Source organism: Onychostoma macrolepis, chromosome 16 (genome assembly GCF_012432095.1).
Source record: "Onychostoma macrolepis isolate SWU-2019 chromosome 16, ASM1243209v1, whole genome shotgun sequence".
NCBI classification, from domain to species: Eukaryota; Metazoa; Chordata; class Actinopteri; order Cypriniformes; family Cyprinidae; genus Onychostoma; species Onychostoma macrolepis.
Genome location: NC_081170.1, coordinates 16,832,160 through 16,856,738, shown reverse-complemented (window position 1 = coordinate 16,856,738; position 24,579 = coordinate 16,832,160). Strand labels below are relative to the sequence as shown.

At 36.0% G+C, this 24,579-nt stretch overlaps 2 protein-coding genes across 6 annotated transcripts; one reads left to right on the top strand and one right to left on the bottom strand.

Annotated features, from left to right (window-relative positions):
- Positions 1-116: 116 nt before the first annotated feature.
- Positions 117-16,225, bottom strand: dtnbp1a (dystrobrevin binding protein 1a). Of its 5 annotated transcripts, none has more exons than XM_058748218.1 (10): positions 15,803-16,225; positions 15,179-15,232; positions 14,502-14,552; positions 14,287-14,347; positions 14,065-14,197; positions 12,437-12,569; positions 11,655-11,677; positions 3,024-3,179; positions 2,251-2,385; positions 117-863 (listed from the first exon to the last, which is right to left on the bottom strand). In XM_058748218.1, exons 1-10 carry the CDS (start codon positions 15,856-15,858, stop codon positions 571-573), a joined length of 1,095 nt encoding a protein of 364 aa, XP_058604201.1. In that variant the 5' UTR covers positions 15,859-16,225; the 3' UTR covers positions 117-570. The 5 variants fall into 5 exon arrangements, with proteins under 5 accessions (XP_058604201.1, XP_058604196.1, XP_058604197.1 ...); XM_058748213.1 differs by having other exon boundaries at positions 2,251-2,394; positions 15,803-16,224; XM_058748214.1 differs by having other exon boundaries at positions 117-860; positions 2,251-2,394; positions 15,803-16,224.
- A 189-nt stretch (positions 16,226-16,414) lies between these two features.
- On the top strand, positions 16,415-24,579 carry mylipb (myosin regulatory light chain interacting protein b). Its single transcript, XM_058746901.1, has 7 exons — positions 16,415-16,893; positions 17,455-17,645; positions 19,889-20,074; positions 20,206-20,403; positions 20,508-20,672; positions 21,348-21,765; positions 23,771-24,579. The coding sequence occupies exons 1-7, from the start codon at positions 16,807-16,809 to the stop codon at positions 23,945-23,947; spliced, it is 1,422 nt and encodes a 473-aa protein (XP_058602884.1). The 5' UTR covers positions 16,415-16,806; the 3' UTR covers positions 23,948-24,579.

Here is a 24,579-nt window from a genome sequence, read left to right as displayed (position 1 = left end):
GTTCCCAGCTATTTTTATATCAGAGACTCTCTGTGAAATCGTCAGTGGAAGATATTTGCCTTAGATCACTTTGATATGAAATATCAGTCCTAGACTGAGACTGTCTTTGAGGCCCATTTAATTTCAAGGTACATTTATTTTATTTCAGAGTCTTTCAATCGGCTCAATAATGTCATATGCAAAAATGAGCTCCGCATTGCAAATTCATGCAACATCCATCAGTGATATTAGAGGGAACACTGTAAAATGTTTATTATTATTATTATATAATTTTGATGCAATAGGTAATACGAAGAATTGTGTCATACATTGAGTTGATTTTTTGTATTGGGAAAGAATAAAAGAAAAAAAAAGAAAAAAAATCACAGTGCTAAGAGTCAGAAGAAGTGCTCTCTAGGCTGAGCATAAACTGCGTTCTATAAGGCTCCAAAATCTTCATCTCAAAGTGTCGCATTAAGCCATGAAGAAACATCTGGCCGGTCTTCAGCACTCCTTCTGTCTGGGCCTTGATGTAAAACAGGTTTTCATCCAGAAACCAACTTAAACGAGTGCGTTTGCCATCCGTGGCCACTAGGGGGCCTGTGTGTCGCTGTCGTCTGAGCTTTTGAGCGGCTCAGTTTCTGGGAGGCCCATGAGGGCTGTGTCAGCATGAACCTCCTCCTCATCTGACTGGACCAGTGGAGAGTCTCCGCTACAGCTTTCCTCGCTGGCATCCTCTTCATCCGGACCCTCGGTCACGCCGCTGATGGTGTCAGTGCAGGAGGATGAGACGGAGGAGATGGTGTGCCGTATCTCTGTCTGTGAGGGCACCTTCAGGCTGATCTCTGAGGGGGACGAGCCAGGCTCCAGAGCCGGACCACCTACTGAACAGATAGAACAAGGTTAAAATGTGTCACGCCATCTATTTCAGAATATTAATTAGTGCTGAAGTGTAGTCGCATGCTATGAGTGACACGGTAAGAGTCTAATGTGTTCACAGTCATTCTACTCATTCCTGTACTCAGACACAAATCTGCACACTTTCTTTTTGAATTTTATGAGTATCTGCAGTATTTAGTTGATTTGAATGATAAAACTAGTCAAACTTTGAAAACTTACTTCAGTTTCACATAATCCTTCAGAAATTAATTCTAAAATGCTGATTTGGTGCTCAGGAAACATTTCTTGTGCTGCTTAATATTTTTGTGGAAAATGTAATACATTTTGTAATACAAATTTTTTTTAGATACAAGTTTTGAAACATTATAAATGTATTTTACGGTCACTTTTGATCAATTGTATTAGTGCTGGAATAAGTAGGATGACTGAACACAACGCTTCTGACAGCAAATAATCTGCTGAATGGCATTAAGTCGAATGGTACTAAATATGGTAAAACTTGTTGAGGACAGAGTAAAGATCAGTGCTACTCTATTATTGGCAGCTGCAAACAGCTAGATTTCCCAGAAACAAAGAAAAAAAATATGAATAACGATGTTAAATCTTTAGCAAATCACAAAATGAATATCCATTTTTCATAACATTATAATGTGCTACAACAACTGATTTTAGTTTTAGTGTTTAATATTTAATTTATTTGGACAAACTAATATAGAACTTTAATATTAGTGTATTATAATCCTGAGAGGTGAGGAAACTCTTAAATTCTGATCAGACAGCTCAAACTGAAATGAATCTGCAAAAATTCCTATTTTAAAACACATTTACAATTTGGTTTTTGTCAGGTATGTTCTAAAATCTAATTGTGCTAGTGTGAACAAATCCAAACACATCCGAACATATTAAAACAAATTCAGGTTTTGTTCAATAAGTTTTTGGTTTTGTTTCTTCCCACAAGCCATCTCTATTATGAACACTTGACACTCCCCAATAAAGACTCCAAAGTACATAAATTCTACTCTGAGTGCAAAATGTTCTATATATATACTTATTCATGCCACCTACTTATTTTTTTGTTACTTTTTCTATTTATATACCTGCACAAACAACATATCTCTGCACCACCACTGCCCTATTTTCCCCATGTAAATAACAACTAGTACATATAATTGTGTAAACTGTTTTTATCATGGATTTCAGTGAGATACTGGGATTTCCAGTGCCACAACAAATTCCTTGTGTGTTAGCACACTTTGCCGATAAAACTGATTCTGATTTTGCACATTAGTTATTTTTGTTTGTTCTATAATGTGAAAAAAAAAACAACAACAACTAGAATGAAATCAAGTTTCATTAAAAACAAAGCCCAACCTGTCTCAGGAGACTGAGCGCTGCTCTCTTCCCCTACGGAGCTGAGGAAGACATCGAGAGCCTCATGATCGCACACATCCGTGAGATCCATTTGTTCCAGGAGGTCAACATTCACCTCCATTGAGGACATACTGCCTATTGGATCTGCTCCAGAGAAAGAAATAAACCTTTCATGTTGTGAACTCTAACACCAAACCAGCTGTTGACTTCAAAACCCGCAGAACAGCAGGTTTAGCTCAGGAATACACAAGCAAATTTCACAACACAATACAGTGAATAGACTGACACACGAACGGAGGAGCCTAGGACAAAGAAGATGTCCTGAAGAATGAAGGATGCAGGGGAAAGCATAGAGTACCTCACACATCAGGGCAGCATTAAAGCAGGAGAGAGGAAAGAGAAGCCATCAGTTTAGTATCAACATCCTTGCACAAGCGTTTTAACCTCCCATTTAACATAGTAACAGTATGTTTAAATATTCATGAAGGGACGGACACAGCCTTGAGCAGCACATCATATAGAGTGGCTGTGATTTAAACTATTTTGCTGTTATTTTCTGAAGTTTACTAAGAAAAACAGAACAATCATCGCATTTTGACTTCTAAAACACTGTTTACTGTCATATGTGTTTGCCACTAACCACCAAACACATATGACACTACATACGGAGAGTAAAGATGGAAAGAAAAACTGTTGTTAAGAGCATTACAAATCAATTTCAGACATTTGAACGAGTATGTGCAGAAGTGGTCCTTCGAAAATAAGAAACTGACCTCTCCTGTCGGTGATCTGAAGGTATCCTGTGGAGAGGTACTGCTCCATGTCTTGCTGAAATGCCTCTTCAAAGTACTTCTGCCGCTCCTTTAGCTTGACCTGCTGCGCATGCTCCATCTCCAGCACTTTCTGGGCATGTTCTGCATCGAGCTCCGCTAAAGAGAGACATAAAACACCAAGTAGGTTACAAAATGACAGAGAGAGAGAGAGAGAGAGGTGGGGGATGGAAGCACAAAATGAACTGGAAAAGGGAAGTGGATTAACCCTCAGAGAATTGATGCAGAAACATGCAACATTTGCTTATAGCAATTAAATAGTATTTAAATTAACATCATAATAATTGTTTTCTATTTTAATATCATTTAAAATGTAATTTATTCCTGTGATGGCAAAGCTGAATTTTTATTAGCCATTACTCCAGTCTTCAGTGTCACATGATCCTTCAGAAATCCTTTTAAAAGTGCCATTGATACAATATTTTAAATGGTTCTCTGATATCTACATAGAAGGTATGTGACTTAGGTAAGGGCAGAAAATCTCCAAAAACGGTTTTACATGTCAATTTAAAACCCTAGGATTTGTCCCTAGAATTAAATGGTCTGTTATTACCTTATTTGGAAGGGTCATGAATAATAATGTTAAGCTCTCCTCTGATTGGCTGTTTCACAGTGCGGCTCATTTCAGTAGCTCACACAGCAGGAAGGAAACACAGGGAAAATATATATTTCAATACTTCCTTGAGCAATTATATCGTTGGGTAAATATACTGTAAATAAAATGCGGGCATCAGGGAGCCGCTATTAATATGCGAGGCATTGAAACTGCTTTCAAATGCTCGATCGCTTTTTAGTTTCACTTTCGAGATTCGCGATCGCACAAACTCTGTTTATACTGTGGAGCGGCAGTACTTACCATGCATTTTACAAGATCAGATGCTTGTCAGTGGTGCTCAGGATCTGTAAATCATTCGCCATCATCCTCAGTCATCTCTCCTTACTCTGTTTATGTGGTAAGTGAAATCTTATGTACTGTAATGTAACAGGCTACTGCTAGCAGCTAACCATGACTCTTTAGTGGCTCGCGTTATTTTATTAGAACACGTTATTGCTTTCCATGCCTTTCTGAATACAGACACCAACCCATCCCTGCACTTCACATCCCCTGCACAGCCTGGAACATAATATTTATTCAAGTTTCAAGTTTAAGTTTAATTCATTTATATAGCTGGCGGCTGCCATAGAACATGGGCGGGTATATGCAAATGTTGGGGGCGTAACTATTAGTGATCCCGACTGTAACGTCACAGTTGGTGTTATATTCTGATTCGCCTATTTTTCAGTAGTCTTTTGCATTCACGAGATTTACATTAGAAGGAGGAAACAATGGTGTTTGAGGCTCACGGTATGTCATTTCCATGTACAGAACTGTTACTATTCAACTATGCCAAGGTAAATACAGTTTTCCATTCTATGGCACCTTTAATTTGATGCTCAAGAAACATTTCTTATCATATTATCATAGTTGAAATTGATTGTGCTGTTTAATATTTTTTTAGAAATTCAAAATAACATTCATTTATAACAATATAAAAGTCTTTGATCAACCACTTTTGATCAATTTAAAGCATCCTTGATAAATAAAATATTAAATTCTTTAAAAAAAATTACTGAACCCAAACTTTTGAATAGTAGTGGTCTTAGCCTATATAATTTTTGTTTTATAATTGCACTGAAATTTTGAACTCTTGAAACCCCAGTGTTGCATGTTTTTTTTTTACCCGTTGCTTTCTAAAAACAAAGTTAAAGATAGAATATTCTCTGAGATCTCTGGAATTAAACTGCCCAACTCTACACACAAATGTTCCAATATCAATACAATACCAGCTCCAATATCTGCCTGATATGCATTTCCCATGACACTTTGCAAATATCTAAACCAAACCTCTGACATCTGAACTTCAAGATAACATTGCATACACTGTCAAACATGCTTTCAACAGCACATCAAAGAACAAGATCCTACACAAGTGTCTTACCAGCATGCTAGCTTACCGGAGAAAGTGAATCTTTTCTAGTAATGGCGGAGAACGCAACACTTCTTTTGCGTGAGCGGCACAAGAGCGTAAGTGACACGAGATGCCGTTAAATTCTTTATCTTTCACAGGAAGTGCATACTCTTCTCTGAAAAGCAGGAAGTTTGCCTGTGCTATTTGAATGTCACAGTGGTGTTTATGGGTGTGATGTACGCTTAAAAAGATATGGTACAAACATCCTGCCAAAGCTTATGGTGACATCCTAGATGCAACTTTCTAGAATGAAACAAAATATTTCAAGACAATCACCCAATCAACCTGCATTCTGGTGAAAGAAACTTTTAATGCAAGTATGCACACAGCACCATCAAATACTGTATGCGCAGGCATTGTCTACCATCATAATCCTCCTGTGTATTGTGTGAGGAAAAGTCGTCCACCGATGAAGCGGTTAAATGTGCCTCTGTTATTAGGATGTGGTCTTAACCACAGTCCTGTCACACATTCTATTTAAACAGATGCTGGGTTGAACAGTGATAAATAAAAGTGCTGAGCTGAAAATAAGCATGCTCATTAGGAAACCATTGTTGCCCATTTCGGCACAATATTAGCCTTGCAAAAATGTAAATGAAGTCCTTGAAGTTGATGCAAGCAGATTTAAAATGAACTGAATATTTACGCATTTATTTTCAAGACACTACTTTAGCAATGATTTGGTTGACACACTCCTCTGATGCCACCTACGGTAATAACCTGCTTCAACCCTAACGACTGTCAAATCGATATTTCACAGCAGGATCATCATTATTCAATCTCTTCAGTAATAACACTACCTGGTTTAGGAGTAAAAAAATGGATTATATGCTAATTTAATGTTAATATAAATATTGGCTTTATGTTAATGACAATAGCATAACTCTTTTTCTCAGTCAATATTAAGATTTTAGGCAAAAATATATGTTGTATGCAAAAGTTTGGTTCAGTAAGATTTTTTAGAAGCCAGTAACTTCGTATGCTCACCAAGTCTGCAATTAAAGTCATTGTAAAGTGATATTAAAATATGTGTTCTGAGTTTGTCACACAACAGCAAAATGTGTTATTAACCACCCAGCCAAATTTTAATGATAAAAAACCCGCCAACTAACTAAAATAAGTGATCAAATACTTGGAAAAATAAGCAGGACTCTCTGCTCTCAAACGCTGGGGGCGTGTCAGCTGTCGGCGCTGAAACCACACCCACTCGCGGGAAAGCGGCCATCTCTCTCAACCGCTCTCAACTGTCAAATACCGCTACAACCTGAATGGATGCTACCTCTATTTAATTGGATTTATACAGCCATACATGTTTGAGCGTACAAGTTCGTTACATTTAATTGTAGACACGCGGCAAGCGCTGCAGAGCATTGTTGCTTAGCAACAGCAAACACCACGAGAACGCAAGCTCCGGTGCGTTTTTAGATGCGAATGAACTCTCCATGTTTTTAAATTGTATGTATTCTGCCACATATTGACGTCTCTGGGCTAAGACCCGGGTATCCATTCACCCTAGAACCGTCCCTGCCTAGAATCTGTATATCTAACATAACATCACAGACATTCAAAAAGACAAACTAAGAACTTGACATCTCAACATAGTTATTATAGTGTTATGGGCGGGGCCACGCTCGGTGGCTCCATTGCATCATCGAGACACCGTTTTAGCCCCGCCCAATAAATCCTCAACACAGAATTCATTGGTAAAAATGTTTAACGTTTTAACTCCACAAGTCAATACTACATAGTTCAGAGTCTTTGTAATGTTTCAGCAATACATTTAACATTTGTAATGTGTTTAGAAACAATTCTCAGAATTCTCTTTACACTGACTTTAAGCTAACTGTTTTCTACTTGTTTTTCTAGATTTGAAAATGTCATTTATTTCTGTGATGCAAAGGAGCGATTATTCCAGTCTTCAGTGTCACATGATCCATTAAAAATCATTCTGGTAGGCTGATTTGGTGCTCAGTTATTATTGGTACTCAATTACAAATAATTGTTATTATCAATGTTTCTTTTTTAGTGGTAGTGTATCACAGTTTCAACAAAAAGATTAAAGCAACACTGTTTTCAACATTGATAATAAGACATTTTTCTTAACAGAAAATAGAAAGTTTTTTCACAATATTAATGTTTTTACTGTATTTCTAATCAAATGAATGCAGATTTTGGTGAGCAAAATCTAAATTATACCAAACTCGACCGGTGGTTTATTTCTAATTACACTTTAATTATTTAATAATTATAGTACAATTATAGTACATTACTCAACTTATTTGAAGAGCTCTACATGCATGCATGAAATGGATTTATTATTGCCTTTGAAGTCACAGATCAGGATATCTGCTAATGAAAGGACTGGGACTGTTCTTAATACCCCATGAATATAGCTACTTTTTTTTCTACTTAATGCATTTGAGCTTCAGGTGATTGGCTCAAAAAAAAGAAAAAACAGAGCAGCCATGAGTTCCTACGCCATCTGAGCAAGTGCCATTGAGATGAATGGGGATGCTAATGAATAGCTTCCTCCTCCTTGAATGATTCCGTCCACAAGAGCTAAATCATGGATATGGCATGAAAGAACTAAATCTGCGGGGATAAGCTGTGCCTTTCGTCACATTTTCCGTTGCGTGTGTGACAGCTAATGACGGCACGGGATGAGCCCCAGGCACTCTGATCACACTTGTCACATCCTCCAAACACGGTCCTCAGGAAAGAAGGAAACGTGTTAAGAACGTTTGTGAGGGCCAATGCACAGAAAACCACAGCTGAGACTTCAACAACATAGTTTCATAATCTACTCACTGCGAAATTTCACTGATGACAATCAATCTTCCATTAGGAAAATGGAGCATGAAACAAATATTAGCGTGCTGATAAAAGATTAGGCATCTTGAAGCTAACCAGTGGAGCATCTGGCAGCAGATGGTAATGCAGGTTCAGCCCTAAGGCCAGACAGGTTAATGACTCATTCTAATGAGCTGACCTTCCTCCACACACAGAACAGAACCCCAGAATCCAGCAACAGGAAGAGGAAGCAGAGAGAAGAATGTGCAAACACTGTCTTCTGGTCTGACAGATCATTCAACACATGGATGGTTCAGTATCAATCATCTGTCCAACTGCACTCGATTAGAATGGACAATGAGCTATAAATAGACTCTGGTTTGTATGAGTAGATCCTTTTCTTACACCAAAAGGTTCTTTGTGTCAGATACACATAGTAAGAAACATTCACACTCCCACAAATCAGGAGCTACAACCTTTGAAAATACTGTGGGGATGAAATCATCTTAAAGGTATTCTTCAAGGTTCAAATATGTTTGTGCATTATAGCCACAAGTTTGCACAGCAGCTCCGCAGTTTTAGCAGTGTCTTCTAGACCAGTCCCCACCACAACCACCTCGAGATGTCAAGCAAAAAACACGTTCACAGAAAACATGGTATCACAGACAAATACTAAATGCTCCTTTAATTTATATTAAAATTCATATCAGTTCATACCAAGTTATATTGTTGCGATGACATCTAATAGATAACATTCAATAGGTTAAACTGCTCAAATAATTCAAGTGAGAAAATATGAGAAAATATAAAATAAACATACATGCTATATGGTGTTAAACTAATGACAGAAGAAATCAAAGGCACAATTAGGCACAATCTTTACTAGTAACTATAATAATATAATATAATTAAATTATACCAATTTCTGAACAATTCTGCCACATACACATTAAAAAAAATTACATCTTGTCCCAACAATGGGATTGATTTCAAGTAATTTGTTTGTTAAGCATTCGTTACAATGTAATATATTTCTCATTACAGCTAATAATGTCAATACTCTCTAATGAATGCTGAATCTCTGGGATAACTTTATGAGATTGCACTGCTTAAGCCACCTAGAGGTTGCAGGTCTACACCTCATCCATTTAAACCCTGATTTACAAGTCAAGATTGAAGCATGAAGGCATACAAGTTAAGCAAACAGCAACTGTGGCTCTTAAAAACATTACATTGCAGTGATGCTCTCCACACACAGCACAGCAGAAATAAACCCAACTTAAAGTTAATAACTACAACAACTTGCTATCGATGACCAGAAGGTCTTTTGCACAGATTTAGAGCAACATTTCTCTATATAAAGTCTTTTATAAAAGTTTAATTCTATGCACTGCATAGGCTTGCATTATGACAGCTGGTACTGAAAAGGCATACAGACACAAAAGACACTGTAGGCATCCTAATCTGTGCTGAAATTCCATTACTAAAGCCAGCCAAACCCAAAGATGACAAACAATGACTGCAAACCACCAATTCAGATCTCTTGACATACCGCCAGAACTGTGATAAGTTGGCACATCAAATTAACCTTACAAAAAAGAGTGCCTGGAAACCTACAAGAATCTCTCATGCTGCTGTCCAGAGTTCCCGACGTGGACATTTTGTATTTCTCCTTGAAGAGTGCGGATGAGCCGAAAGCAGGACCGATTCGCCAGAGACTGCAGTTCAAGTCAATCTGAAGAACGGCTAAATGAACATCTTTATATTCTGCTGCAGGTTTTATTCCATGAGCAGCTCTTCTATGGCCAGGAATGCTGAGACATTGCCTGCTCAGGGACACAGAGCTAGAGATGCAGCTGGAGTGAGGAGGAAAGCAGGGAACGTACCATTCACAAACCTGTAGGGGTGAGGGTCTGTAGAAAACAAATATTTGCCTTCATCGCTTTGTGATCTGGGACTGTATACTACACTCAACTACAGTTATGATTGATGGTACAATTAGAGAACATAACGTCAGTATTAGTATGAATAATCATTAGTTAGTCAGTGCCAAAAAAACACTGCAATCTGACACAGAAGCACATTCACTCTGAAACTCCAGTTAACGATCAATCTATTAAAGCTGGATTTTACACTGCAAAGCACAGCTCTCTTGCTCACAGACAGGAAAAATGAATTAATAGAAACATAAATAATCATTTTAAAAGCTAAATAAATAAATAACCAAGTATAAGGTGTGAAGTCTTGAGCACACTGCCCACACAAAAGACGAGCCAATCTCAAGCAACACCACCCACATACCAAAGGAAGTGTTATAAACAGTCTTTACCACTTTCTCAGTGACAAAGACAAGGATGTAAAATAAATGTTAAAAAAAAAAAAAAAAACTAATCTTATCCTTAATCGCAACATTTTTTTTCAGCAATTACAAAATCTCTGAGCTCAAATGACCTGAAATTTCTGTAAATAAAGGGCATGGATAAGTGAACAATGATGCACATTCGCCTCGAGGCAATTTTTTTTAGTAAAATATCTCTAACTGATACATCGAGGAGCTATGATGATAAAAGCGATTGTTATTTATACTGGACTGTAGGTACGAACAGATGGAGCAGGCAAGCCTCCCCTTGGAGGTCAGTGTGGAATTAATGGCATCATGAGACCAAATAAAGACAGCCAGAGCAGTTTTGCCCTCCCTGAGGTTAATTAGTGTCGCCTGGGTAATTACTACACAGTTCTTCTCAATGTTGAGCACTAAATCAGCTTCATGAAGTAAATAAAAATGCTAAATAATATACTAAAAAGAATAAACTGTGAACTATTTATGCCTAGTAAACCTACACTTCCACAAAATAAGAAACCATTGTGAACGTTCTTCTTTCTACCTTTAAATCAAAATCAAATCGTCACTGACTCATTCCTCTTACTAAACTAGTTATACTTCATATTCATATACTTCTTATGTACATAAGATCTCTATAACTAATGAGTCTAAGAAATTCTAAAATAAAGTCTAAGAAATTACATAATTCAAAATGCATAGTTATGAATAAATAAAATCATAATATTATAATAAAATAAATAATTATATAATTATAAATAATTACACACACTCTGGTTCAAAAGTTTGGGGTCGTTAAGAATTTTTCATGTCTTTAAAAGAGGGCTTTTATACTCACCAAGGCTGCATTTATTTGATCAATAAGTAAAAACACTAATATTGTGAAATATTCTTATGATTTTTTTTGTTTTATATATTTTAAAGTGTATTTCTGTGATGGCAAGCACAGAAATATATTTCTGAATTTTCAGCAGCCATTACTCCAGTCCTCAGTGTCACATTATCCTACAGAAATCAGTCTAATATGCTAATTTGGTGCTTAAATATTTAATTTTATTATTAGCAATGTTATCAACAACCGTGCTGCCATTTTTTATTCTATTTTTTTGTGTGGAATCCATGATCCGTGTCTTTACATTTACAGTATTCTTTGATGAATATAAAGTTCAAAAGAATACCATTTGAAATTTTCTTTTAACAATGTTAAAGTTTTACTGTCACTTTTGTTCAATTTAATGCATCCTTGTTGGAAAAAAAAGTATGAATTTATTTTATTTGTATTTTCAATTTTAAAGAAAAGTATTGACACCCCACCCCTAAATAAATGAAACAAATGTTATAACGATTTGTAAACACATATATTATCTATACTAGTTTTAGCTGTGGAGGTTGGCAGATTATGCTTTTTGGGATTTAAAAAATAATATTTCTTACCTTTGAAAGACTCAAGCTCTTTCCTAGAAAACAAATAAAGGGGGGTTACATTAATGTATACATCTATGGCCAACTACATAGCAGACGATCCCACCAGATGTCACATTAAGTCAGCCCCGTTTAAAACAGGCCCAGATTCCTGAGATAAAGAGGCTGCAGCGTTTCACTGGCGCTGACAACTTTTGCATCTGTGTGTTTGTACTAATGAATACACACACGCAGAAAGAGAAGGGCACCGAGAACTGAGCCCAGCTGCTTTCCAACTCACTGGGCAAAGCTAGAGATGTATGATTTAGCTGCAGGCTGAAACAGTAAGAGCACGCAGCATCAAAAGAACCACAGATGCCTGCAAGATTACACAATACACATACATGATTTCTTTTAGCCTATATTTTGTTTGTGGTTTTCATAGAGTACAAGGATATTCGGGGGGTTTCAATGAAACTTGTATCTGCATGTGGTTATTCACTGCTTCTGTGCAAATCTTCAAAACACACTGTGCGCAGTTGCATTGTAATGATGAACAATCTAAACAGCAGGTGTCATACTGCTTGTTCCACAGACTCTTATTCAATACGGATGCCCTAATATGTCCTCAATATTGCCAGTGTGCAAAATATTGCCAAAAGGACAGGCTATGTTCTGTTCTTTCATTAAGTTAAAGGGGCCAACCCTTGATAGACGGATCCTTTGTGTTCTGCAGTTATTGTGATTTAATAGACATAAAGGGCACATCAAACTGTCTGGGGCTTTATTTAAGAGCAAATCAACACTGTTTTTACCTTTTTTTCTTCTTATGGTTTTCCAGCTGCAGGATCTGAAAGTGCTTGAAGCGTTGATGCTCACATTGAGCACACAAATCCTCGAGATACAGCAGACGACTCTCCATCTCCTCAAAGTCAGCCTCCAGATGAGCTGTGCAAAAGCATGAAAAAGTAATGAGGTTTATGTTAAAGAAAATAATATGTACAGTATAAAAAAAATGCCAAATCTCCTATGAATGTGTCCATCCTATCAAACTGGAAGCATATACTATTACTACTAGCTAATGAGCTCTACAGTTCTGATTTATGTTGCAAGGTATGGTGACATTTTGTCATTCCCATTACAATTCATCTGTACAATCAGTAATACTCATTACATTTCAGACTAAATAGTGAGTGATAATTGACATATAGGCAAATTGTTTGGTGTCAGTGTGAGTTTGCACAGAGGCAGGACTTCATACAGCTACATAACACCACCAAGTGGCAACACTAAAAATTGCCCTTGATATAAATCCATTAGAATTTACAGTTCTCTCTGAATTCAACCTCTGACGGAATGTAATACGTCTTATCTGCTTAGATTGGAAAGAAGGTGGAAGAGGAGGAGGTATTTACACTTGATCACTTCATGCATATAAATAAAGCAGCAAACTAATTCCATTTACATTCAGAAGTTCACTTCTTGCATTTCCTGCATTAAACATTACAGAACTGTTTTATTAACCAAGGATGCATTAAATTGATTAAAAGTGACGGCAAAGACATTTATAATGTTACAAATGATTTCTATTTCCAATCAATGCTGTTCTTTTGAATCTTCTATTCCTGAAAGAGTCCAGAAAAATGCATCACAGTTGTACTAACTACAGGTAGCCTACGTACAGTATTACAAAGAATACGTCTTTTGTCCAAATTTCTACAAAAGAAAACACAGCAAAAAGAGCTTATAACAAATGAACGATGAGAGCAACCACTAGACTTTATCTGGCTATTGTTTAGTCTCCGGCTACACAATACATTTTGTAAGGGAGCCAAGTCTGAAGATTAATGCCTGAAGCCAATAGGTGCAATGTTACAGCATGAACAACAGCGACTGACATCAGCAGATGGAGCTCCACAGGAATCACTCTCATTACCGCCCTGTATCGCAGTTACACACAGAGTGTGAAGCTTTGTGCGCAGACAAATGCTTTGCAAAGGCAGTCAAGGTGATCTTATTTCTCTACTGTCACAGTAAAAGCTCCATTTAAGGCCAGATGAGAAGTACAATACGCATTGATTTCATATAAAAAGTAGTTTATATAACTTTATTACAAGTTTTCTGAACAGATAATAGATTTTTATGAGGAACATGTGGAAATTTAGCTCATTATTCACTGAAAAACCTTCCTTTCACAGCAGCTCATGTTATATTATATTCAAATTTGGCAAGACAGATCGTGTCAGCTGGGGATAAAGATTCAAAACATGGAAGTACGAATGAGCTTTGAGAACTATGGCAGAGAGGAAGATTTGTCAGTGAATCCAAATGAGCTGTTTAAAACTAAGGTAATATTAATAACCTCCTTCTCTAAGGATGAATATCTCAGATTTGTCATTGAATAAGATTCTTATCGTGTCATAACTGTTTGTGAAAGTCTCACCGATACGTGAGGTGATAGTCTCCAGGTCTGAGAGGAAAGCAGGGATCTGCTGCAGCTGTTCCTGCAGCTCCAGCACTGCTCCTCGTCTCTTCTCCCAGTGTGCACACAGCATCACGATGTCCCCGTCCACCGTCTGACAGACAGAGACAAGCACAGAGTTTCGTTACCATAGTTACAACACCACGAACCCTCAACTGTACAGAGTTAGATGTGTGAACTTACTTCCCCTGCCTTAGCACACTCTTTAGCCCGTTTATGAAGAGCCACCCAAGTGTCTTCATATCTGAAGAAAGGAAAAGGCCACACATTCCAAAACATGGTTATGAATACATTTATTAACTTCAGGTATTTATGAAAATATTCCCTTGTCTCTTTAAATGGATTCCACTGCATTGACATCTTTGTTGACATTTGTTGAAAAATGTGAAGTAACTTACCGACTGAGCAACTCGACTCCAGCAGAATATTGTGGAAAGTATTCATCTCTTCTGGGAGAATATATACAAAATATTTAAATAAAAGAATATATACATATAAAACAAACATAAAATCTAATATTAAAAACATGCAAAAATATCAAAGATGAGACATACAATTTTGGTGTTTGCATTTTATACATAGAAAGCATATTAAAAGTGTCAAGTATTTCAGGGAAACATATATTTATGTTAAAATGAAACAACACACTTATTCTGACCTGTACTAAAAAAAGTGATCAGACTAAATGATATTATATTACATTTTAATTCATTAAAACTTCTTGCTGACAAATGGGTTTGAAGGATCATGGAAAAGATTCGTAAAGATTTAAAATTACAATTAATAAGTTTTGGGGACTGTACTGTGATCCTTTTATAGAGTATTTTAATGTCATTTAATGATTCCTGATCTAAATATGCCTGAAGATATTTTTTTTGTTGTTACATTATTGTTATATTGCATTTTAGTGGGTGTCTTCTGTAAATCATGATAAAAATGTATGATAGTCATATTTAATTTTTTCTTTATGCTCAGAAAAAAATAAAACATGACATCAAAGCTGTAATAAACTTTTTTATGTTATGTTATATTATTATGTACATTGAGAGGTTTTAAACTTGCTATAGAAGCTTACCTTTGTTTCTTCTTCACTTTCGACTCCTTGGATTTGTCGCTTAGGGTCTTGATTCTGAAAAGTTTTCAAATATGAGACAGTGAATATCTAAATAATACGCCAAAGTACAAAACTACTATATTGTGTTTGTGTTCGATTACTTAAATATGTTTAAGTGTTTTCGGTTTATTACTGCACCCATGTATTAATGCACCCAGAATATAGAAATATCGCCCATCACATGACGGTCAGCTGAAAGTTATTAGTACAATTCCAGACTGCAGATGTTAGCATGCGGCTAACTTGACAACACTGAACATCTCGAACGGGTCCCTCGTCCCATAAAAATACATTATTTAACACACTTTATTTTTATACCCATTATTTATATTTGTTTTGTGAATATCTCAGACAAAAACAAACTACACACTTTGCTGTAAGTGAGACGATTAGCAGGCTAATTAGCTAGCATACACTTCTCGGATCTCCGCTGAATAGTGGACACCCTCGTGAGAAAGCCAAAGCAGAAGTTGTGTCAATATTGTGTAATACCTGTACAGGTTCTAAAGGTCACCTAATTTTGCTACCTCGACATCTTAATAAGACTCTGGAGAGTATGAAAGCAGCCAGGCGGTAAATACATACCCTGATGTGAAGTCCTGCTGCACCGTTTGCAGTCTCTCTTTGAAATTCTCAAACATGTCCTTGAGCTGCTTTAATCCTTCTACACAGGCTTGATGGATGACATTTAGATTAGATCTGTGTTTGCTTAGAGGCTTTCACGAGGGCTTCAGTCATCCTTTGTCAGATGACAATGTCCTAATGTCCCGTTGTGGGCTTTGCTCCGTCGGACAATATCTGCAGGACTAGTTGGCTTATTCATGCAGCCACTGTTTTGCCTTCTCGATGATCAATAGTGGATTTGGGTCATTATATTATTATCACACCGAGTTTGTCTGAAATTAAAATTGTTATTAAAATTCCTCGTTGTCTGTCGGATAGCTGTACTAACGTGAGCCCTTCCTGTACTAGTTAAACACACGCCCCCTAACTGAAGTGAAAGTGACTGAAGGGTTGTTCTGCGATTCTCTAATTCATTTTAGCGAATCGGTTCAGTATACATTTCGCTTCAGTGAACCGGTTCAATATATTCATATAAATCTACATGTACATATTGTTGTTCAGTTGTTTAAATATTATTTGTGTTCAAATTTGAGCTTCGTGTTTTTAAAGTGTATCTGTGCTATTCCATTTTTAATGCTATGTGATGATTCAGTATTCTGAGTGTAAACTAGTTAAAATTCAGTCAATCATTCAATCGTAAAATTCATGATTTAAAATTCAGTTGTTTGTAAATGTAATGTAATAAACTGGCAAGACCTGTGGAATAACACAATTTCGTTTCTCCTTATACATAAATGGTTGAATGACGACGAGTGTGGAACAAACGAATCAGTTCGAACGAATCGTTAAAAAGAATGATTCGCGAATCGGACATCAGATAACGGAGAGGCGGATCCTTGAGTTGGAGCAGGAATTCATAAACCTGCCCTAGCTGGTTTTCCAATGGGGTACGAGCAAGCCTCGTGAGACACGGGACCGTCTCTCCGCTATCCTGGACTGTGTGTGAAAGAATAACTGCATTCACCATGTTATGCCACATAACTCGTCCGGACTCAGTGGTTCTGGAAGTGGAGGTGGACCCAAAAGCAAATGGAGAGGACATTCTCAATAAGGTGAGCTTCGGGAATTCACGTTTCAAGTTTCAATTTCAAGTTTAGGTTGTTAAATGTATCTAAACATTTCTTAATTATCACATGCTCATTAGCATCATATACAAGACAGCAAATGTAATGTATGATCATGAATGTCATGAAAAATTACTGCATAGAATACAAAAGTTTGTAATTTTCATCTATTGTTTTAAAATAATGACTTGTGTTATTTTAAATAATTAATTTTTATATTAAACTTATTTTAGCATGAATGAATTTGCTACATTTTTGATTTTCTGCAAGAAGTTCACTATTATAAACTCTATATACAGAAAGATTTGTAAGAACCCATTCTCATTCTTTTGTATATTTTTTTTATGCATCAGCAATTTACTTTGAAAGCAGGTGTTCTCTCATACCACATTACCACTTCAAAAGTCCCTCTTATGTAATATGTCTTGTCTTTCTAAAGGAAGAGGGGTGCTAAGAGCCCAAGTCCTAGCATTCTTCAGATGAAAGCACACATAGCCTACTTATGCATTAAAAAAATGACCATTTAATGTTTTTGTATTTAATTCACAGATATGTCGGAAAATGGGAATCATCGAGGTAGATTATTTTGGACTTCAGTTCACTGGTACAAAAGGAGAGATTTTATGGATGAATCTCAGAAATAGGATTTCTCAACAAGTGGACTGCCTGTCTCCCTGCAGACTGAGGCTGCGAGTCAAGTTCTTTGTTGAGCCACATCTAATTCTGCAAGAGCAAACCAGGTGAAACTCTACCAAAGTGAATTTAAGTTGTAATATTTTTATCTTATTGCTCATAGTTTGTGCGTAATTATGCACAAAACATAGTTTTTCCATTATTGCAAAAAACAAAACAAAAAAAAAAAACAGGATCTGTCTGTTGCTACTGAGGTTTCACATTTTTGCTCAGCTTGAAGAACTTGAGGCACGTGGATGAGAGTTCTGTAACAGGAAGCAGCTGCCTGTAGTGCTTAAAGTGACAGTATATTTTAAAATATGCTTCTGCGGTTCTGTTGTTTTGTGCTCTTAACTTTGACCCACATCTCCATGCATATATTCATATAATGTCTTTCTTTTACCTCTGTGGTAGGGAGTTACCTGTGTACATGTTTGCTCTTGAAACTGGCGCTCTTTCAGTTAGGGAGTGCCTCATGTAAGCCTGGTGAGGTAAATGATATTCCTCTGGAGGCTTTTAAGGGACATCTGTGTGTGCATGCTCAAATCTTTACAAATGTTCCCTGAAGTTCAATAAAATTAGGCCTAAGCGTTTTGTGGGATGCTCCAGAATACAACGGTTGTACAGGGTGTTCCCAACTAGAGTCTAGTGGAGCTGTTCAGTCACGTCTGATGAGGGCTGTTGGTGGGGGTGGGGAGGTGTCAGTATGTCTGATTCTGAGTTGAAACGCACTGTAATGTGATTCTCCCTGTTACATAATCTTATACAATGGCGGGACAAAATCCAGCTCCCTCTCCGTCAGCCTTTGTAATTCTTTCTCAGCGTTTAAATGCATGATTATGTCAACAGATTAGTTATTATAGCGCAGGCTGTGGACTTCATTGTCTTATGTTAAAATGCATATTGGCTTAATAGGCTACTTGTCTTTATGTGATGCAGTACATGTATCAAAGTATACTGTATATGTCAGTTGGCAATAGGTTTGATCTACATTATTGAAAAGTTTGTAAATGTATTATACTATCTCTTCCCTGTTTTCACATGTACAAGTGATTTATGTCAAGTTATAGAAATGTGTGCCAGAAGTCACAAGTCTTGCTTCTGTTACTAAAGTTCACTGGGTTTAGGCTGCTAAGAAAACCTGTCTTCAAGCCAACTAATTTTTTGATTATATCAGTGGGCTGACAGTGCTTGAACATTTCTGAGAGATACAACTACTTAACGTTTATCATTTTAAAAATACAAAAAAGAAAAACTTTAAACATTAATGTTATTGTCACACACTGGCATCTCAATAAACCCTGTAAAGTCTGACATATGAAAAAATAGTGAATAGAATAGTTTACCGAAACTTTAGACAAAATATAAAAGAAAATCTAAAGTTTGAAAGTCTTTTAAATATCAATATCATGCATATACTGTAAATATCAGATGTCACTCTGTATCTCCCAGTAATATGTCTTTGTAAGATGATATTTAAATCCTTAGTTTTATGACCAAAGCTCTGTAGTGCAATGCACAATAAACAAACATTCCTCAAAAAATTTACAAATAAACATTCCACAAAAGCCTGTTGCATAATAATTGATACATATATTTTAACACGATTTAAAAAAAAAATAAATAAATAAAGTATAGATAATCATGTAAACTTAAGTTGCATCAGTCCAGTAAATGTTCACCTTGAAATTTTAATAACAATATAAAAGTTATTCTTACATTTATTTTATAAATATCATCAAAGATTTTACAGCAAAAAGACGTATACCACAACCAGAAAGGGACATTTTTAGAATTCTGCTGAAAGACTCTTTCTTTCCATGAAAGTATTATCTATCAGGCAGAAAGCAGATTAGTTTGTGTACAACACGTCTTTCATGTTTTGATCATGTTGATAATTTAGAGGCCTTGGAAATTCACATATCAATGATACAATAGCCTTTATGGTTATGAAGTGGAGTTCTGAAAGTTTTCTTTTCCCTTAGGGCACTAAAGTTTGTACTGATGATTCAGCACATTTCAGTAAGAAGCTAAAGCTTGCTTTATGATTATGTCCATGCTTATAGGGTTTCAACCAATCTGGCTTTTTTTCTTTTTTTCAAATTTTTCTGTGTCTGTTTTCCATACACAACACCATCCATTTACCATATGAAAATAATTCAGAAAAAAAGAATAAACACTAATAAAGAATAAAGAATAAGTATATAGACCTGACTAATGTACTTCTTGTTTCTAATTAAATTGACTTCACCTTCTTCTTATGAACTATGGATTTATTCAATGTTTCCATGTATTTTCTGTTGCTTTGCAGACATTTGTTTCTGATGCATGTGAAAGAAGAGCTTTTCAAAGGAAACTTGCGATTGGACATGGAGCAGGCAATTGAGCTCTGTGCATTACTGGCTCAGGCAGAGTTTGGAGATTACAACCATAACACAGCCAACTACTGCTACACCCAGATCTACGGTCAAGACCCCAGCCATGACACCATCAACAAGTAAGAATATTCTCAGTCAGAATAACATCTGTTCTTCCTCCAAATAACACTAAAGTAATTCTTCCTCTGAATGCTGCAGAAAGAAAGTGACTTAGACAGTTTTGTGGAATAACAGTGGTGTGTTTTTATAGTATTTTTTTGAGGCATAAGTCACTGGAGGGTGTTAGTCAGGCTTCAGCGGAATATCAAGCCCTGCAGCTGGTTTCCTCCCTCAAATACTATGGCGTCGAGTGGCACTCCTCGCGTGACTCTGAGGGACAGGAGCTACTCATCGGGGTTGGACCAGAGGGCCTGTTTGTCTGCAAAACAGATTTCACTCCTATTGAAAGGTGCATATGTATTACAAGCAAAACAAGAAACACTGTTAAACACCAGGTCATTCAGAGATTTAAAATAAATGTCTATAACATCACCTCTTTATTTTTTCTTTCAGAATCATTTACCCAGTCATTCAAATGGCCACTCAGTCTGGAAGGAATGTGTATGTGACCATTACAAAAGACAGTGGGGACAGTATGGTTCTTCTTTTTAAGTTCATCAGTCCCAGTGCTGCCAATGGACTATATCGTGCTATCACGGAAATCCATGCCTTCTACAGGTGAATATTGTTATGATTCTACCAAACGTACTTTAGTAAAGAGATTTCAGAAGAGAAAACTATTTTACAACCAGGGCTGCGTTTCCCAAAAGCATTGTAAGCTTAAGTACATCGTAGACCCATTGAAACCAATGGAGCTATGATCAATTTAGGCTTATGATGCTTTTGGGAAACGCAGCCCATGGCTGTAATAGTTTAGAATTTTTAATTTAGTTTTTATTTTAAATTTGTCTAACTTTTATTTTTTTTTCTTGGTTTTCACTGTTAGTTTTAGGTTAATTTTTTAAAAGTTTATTCTAGTTTTATTTTATTTAGCATTTATAAATATAATTATTATATGTGTATATATATATATATATATATATATATAATTATAATTATTATATTATATATATTATATTATATTATATTTGGTTGCTGATTTTTATTTCAGTCAACAAAAAATGTTTTCGTTTAATTTTCATTTTAGTTTTTGTTAACAACAATACATCTGTTTAAGTTTTGAATTTTGAATTTAAAGTCATTTTGATGTAAAGATTAGTAGATTTGCTAGGTTGTGTATATTCCTACAATACAGAAACTTTATGGGCTCCATTAGTGATCAATACATTAAACATATAAACCATAAAGCAATTTAAAACTATTTAATACCACAATTTGATCTTAACTCTTCAGGTGTGACACTGTAACAAGCTCGGTGAAGATGCAATATAGCCGTGACTTCAAGGGTCACCTAGCTTCCCTCTTCCTCAACGAAAGCATTGACCTTGGTAAAAGGTACATCTTTGACATCCAGCGCACATCCAAAGAAGTGTATGACCGTGCGCGACGAGCCCTGTTCAATGCAGGGATGGCTGTGACTGGATGTGGGAGCCCGAGAGACGATTGCAGTCTCTCTCCACTGAGACAGACAAAAGTTGAAAGGGAGGAACAGACGTGCATCGGCTGCAGAGAAACTTGCGTTCTGAAGGAGAAGCTCCAAAGGCTACAAGAGGCCCTGACCTGCTCTCTGTGCTGCGAACAGGAGATCAATACTGCGTTCTGTCCTTGTGGACACATGTTCTGCTGCTATAACTGCGCTAGCCAACTTCAGGTGATTATTGCATAATTACTACAAGATTAGTGTCATTTAAAACTATAAAATATGTGTATTATATAACTTACAATAATAAACAATATATACTGTAAGTCCAATTCTATCCATGCAGGCTGTGCTAAAGATGACTGTATCATATATATATATACTGTATATATTTATATATAAAACACTATATCTCATATTATATATAACACTATATCACATATAATATTGTGGAATATGATGGTTTTTTCTTGTGAAAAAATGTTCAACATATTCAACACTGATGACAAATAAAAGAAAGTGATTTTTTTCTCATGCTTAGTAATCATATGCAGTCCTTATTTGGGAGTCACACTCATGGTCTTCACGGTCAAAAGTGACCGGACACCTGAAATTAATTTTTTTTTTTCTTCAGTAAAATCAATCTAATATATTTTTGTTCAATAATATTTTTTCTTTTGTATTTTGAGAGAATTTTATGGTACTAATTAATATTTATGCAATAATTATGATCAATTTTTCCCATTGAAAATAGTACAAAAATTTTTTTTTTCAAATTTTTAAAAATTATTTTTCAATTTATGCAATATTTCAGATGAAAATAGACACTAGGCCTTTAAAATCCAATTTTTGAATGCAGATTAGCACCTCCTGGTGTGAGAAAAGAAAGAAAAAACATGTAATTTCATGGTGTAACCACTAGTCGCCTGTATAGAGAGTCTTGTGAATTCCCTAGTTGTTTTAGACATAATTGTTTACTTTTATTAGGTTGTGGATATAAATGTATATTTAGGCATTCTCAAAGACTACTTTTTGTCAAGGTTTATATATATTTTTGCATTATTATTATTATATAGGTTATTATATAGGTTTTTGCATTATTATTACTACAGTCAACCCTGAACACAGAAAGCATTTTGTTACACAAAACATTAAAAACTATAAAAATGTAACAAAAATGAAGAGGAATGCTTTATCAGAGCCTAATCCTTGAGGGTCTGATCTGATTTCAACCTCTTATTTCACTCAACTCATTTTGGCTATATGGTTATAGCCATACCAATTCATTTGAGTGTGTATAATTGTATGTGTGTGTGTGTCTGTGAGTGTGTGTGAGTGGATGTATCTGTTTTACACTCTTGATGTTTTAGAGTATAACCCATTCCTTGTTGTCCACTTTTTAACTGAATTGCAGTTGAATTATTGATTTTATTTTACATAGTTGCTGTGTTGCAGGCACACCAGTTCATTGGGGGGGGGGTGCACAAGTGTGTGTGTGTGCGCGTGTGTATGAATGGATGTTGATTTTGCACTCTAGATGTTTTAGAGGTTCACCCCTTCATTGCTGTGCAATGTTTTTCTGCATTGTTGGGGATTTGTAGATTGTACACACAAAAATATTCTGTATTTTTTAATTTTTTCCCGTTTCCCATTCATTTCCTATGGTCGGTCCGAAGACCGTTTTTGACCGAAGACCATGAGTGTGACTATTTTTTTTACGACCACTTAACTTTTTCGAATCATGCCCTCAATTTTTTTGTGTGTTCACATACCAAGTGCCATAAAAATCAACGAGTTTCGTATCATTCTGGTGAAGCTACGATTTAAAAAAATTCAAAATATAAAATTCTCCGATCAGAAATGACCGAAGGCTGCATAAGGGTTAAATTGACCAGTTAAGTTAATGATTAAGAGAACTTCCACTCTTAGGTTTACATAACCTCTGGTTACCCTCCTGACATATTTCTCGACATGTGCTGTCAGCCATTAGCGGCTGAAGATCTTGATAATCAGACATTTCTCGTTACGCAGCAGTCCTGTGACCTTTTGAATTTCACCCTCTGACATCACAGAAGTCTTATATCAGTTCAGTGGTGCATGACTGTACAGTTAAAACTGGCACATCGCCTAACTGTATAATTAACATGAACAATAAAGAACAAATATAGAGGTTTAAATAAGAATATGTTTGTGTGTTTACATTAATGATATTTTCTCTTCTTTCCTCTCTTATCAGTGTTGTCCAGTGTGCCGTTCAGATGTGGACCGTGTTCAGCATGTCTATTTACCCACCTGTGCCAGTCTACTTGGCCTGGCAGAGGCAAAAACCACCACCTTCAGTGTGTCCAGAGGGACTGCCATCTCAGAGGATTGTGGCGATAAAGAAAATACCTGCCAGATGAAGGATGGATAACTCCATCTGCTCACCATACATGGACACCATACATGGAGACTATTTTAAAAATACGGAAGAAATATTATGAAAAATTATACAGTGGTTCTTAAGAGTGACCTGAACTTAACAGAGTGAGGCCAGCTATCCGCAAATACCTCAAAAAAACCCAAAAATGACTACTGTTAATCATACTGTTATTTTTCACAGTATGCACATTATTTATAGGCATAAAAATGAATAAACAGTTTTACACTGGAGGTCATTCAGAGAGGTAAATATTGTGCATGGTACACAGCAACAGCAAATTTCTTATGATTGTTTAGTTACTGTATTAGGACACATAAGTAAATACAAATGTAGTACTTAACACTCCACATCAACTGTATTCTATATCAGAAAGGATTTTTAAAAAGGTGTATTTTATATTTGTCTCTGTGTGTATACAGTTTTAACTTGCAAATATTTCAGAAAATACATTTCGTTACATTACATGAAAAGGGTTTCTTTCTAGTGCTACTGCATTATTCATAAAATAAGTCTATTATGCACTATATTACAAAAGGGTCCAGATAACAAAGAATTATGTCCTCTTTCATATTTACATGTTTTTCATCAATATTTCGTTATGTAATAAAGAGTTTTTACACACC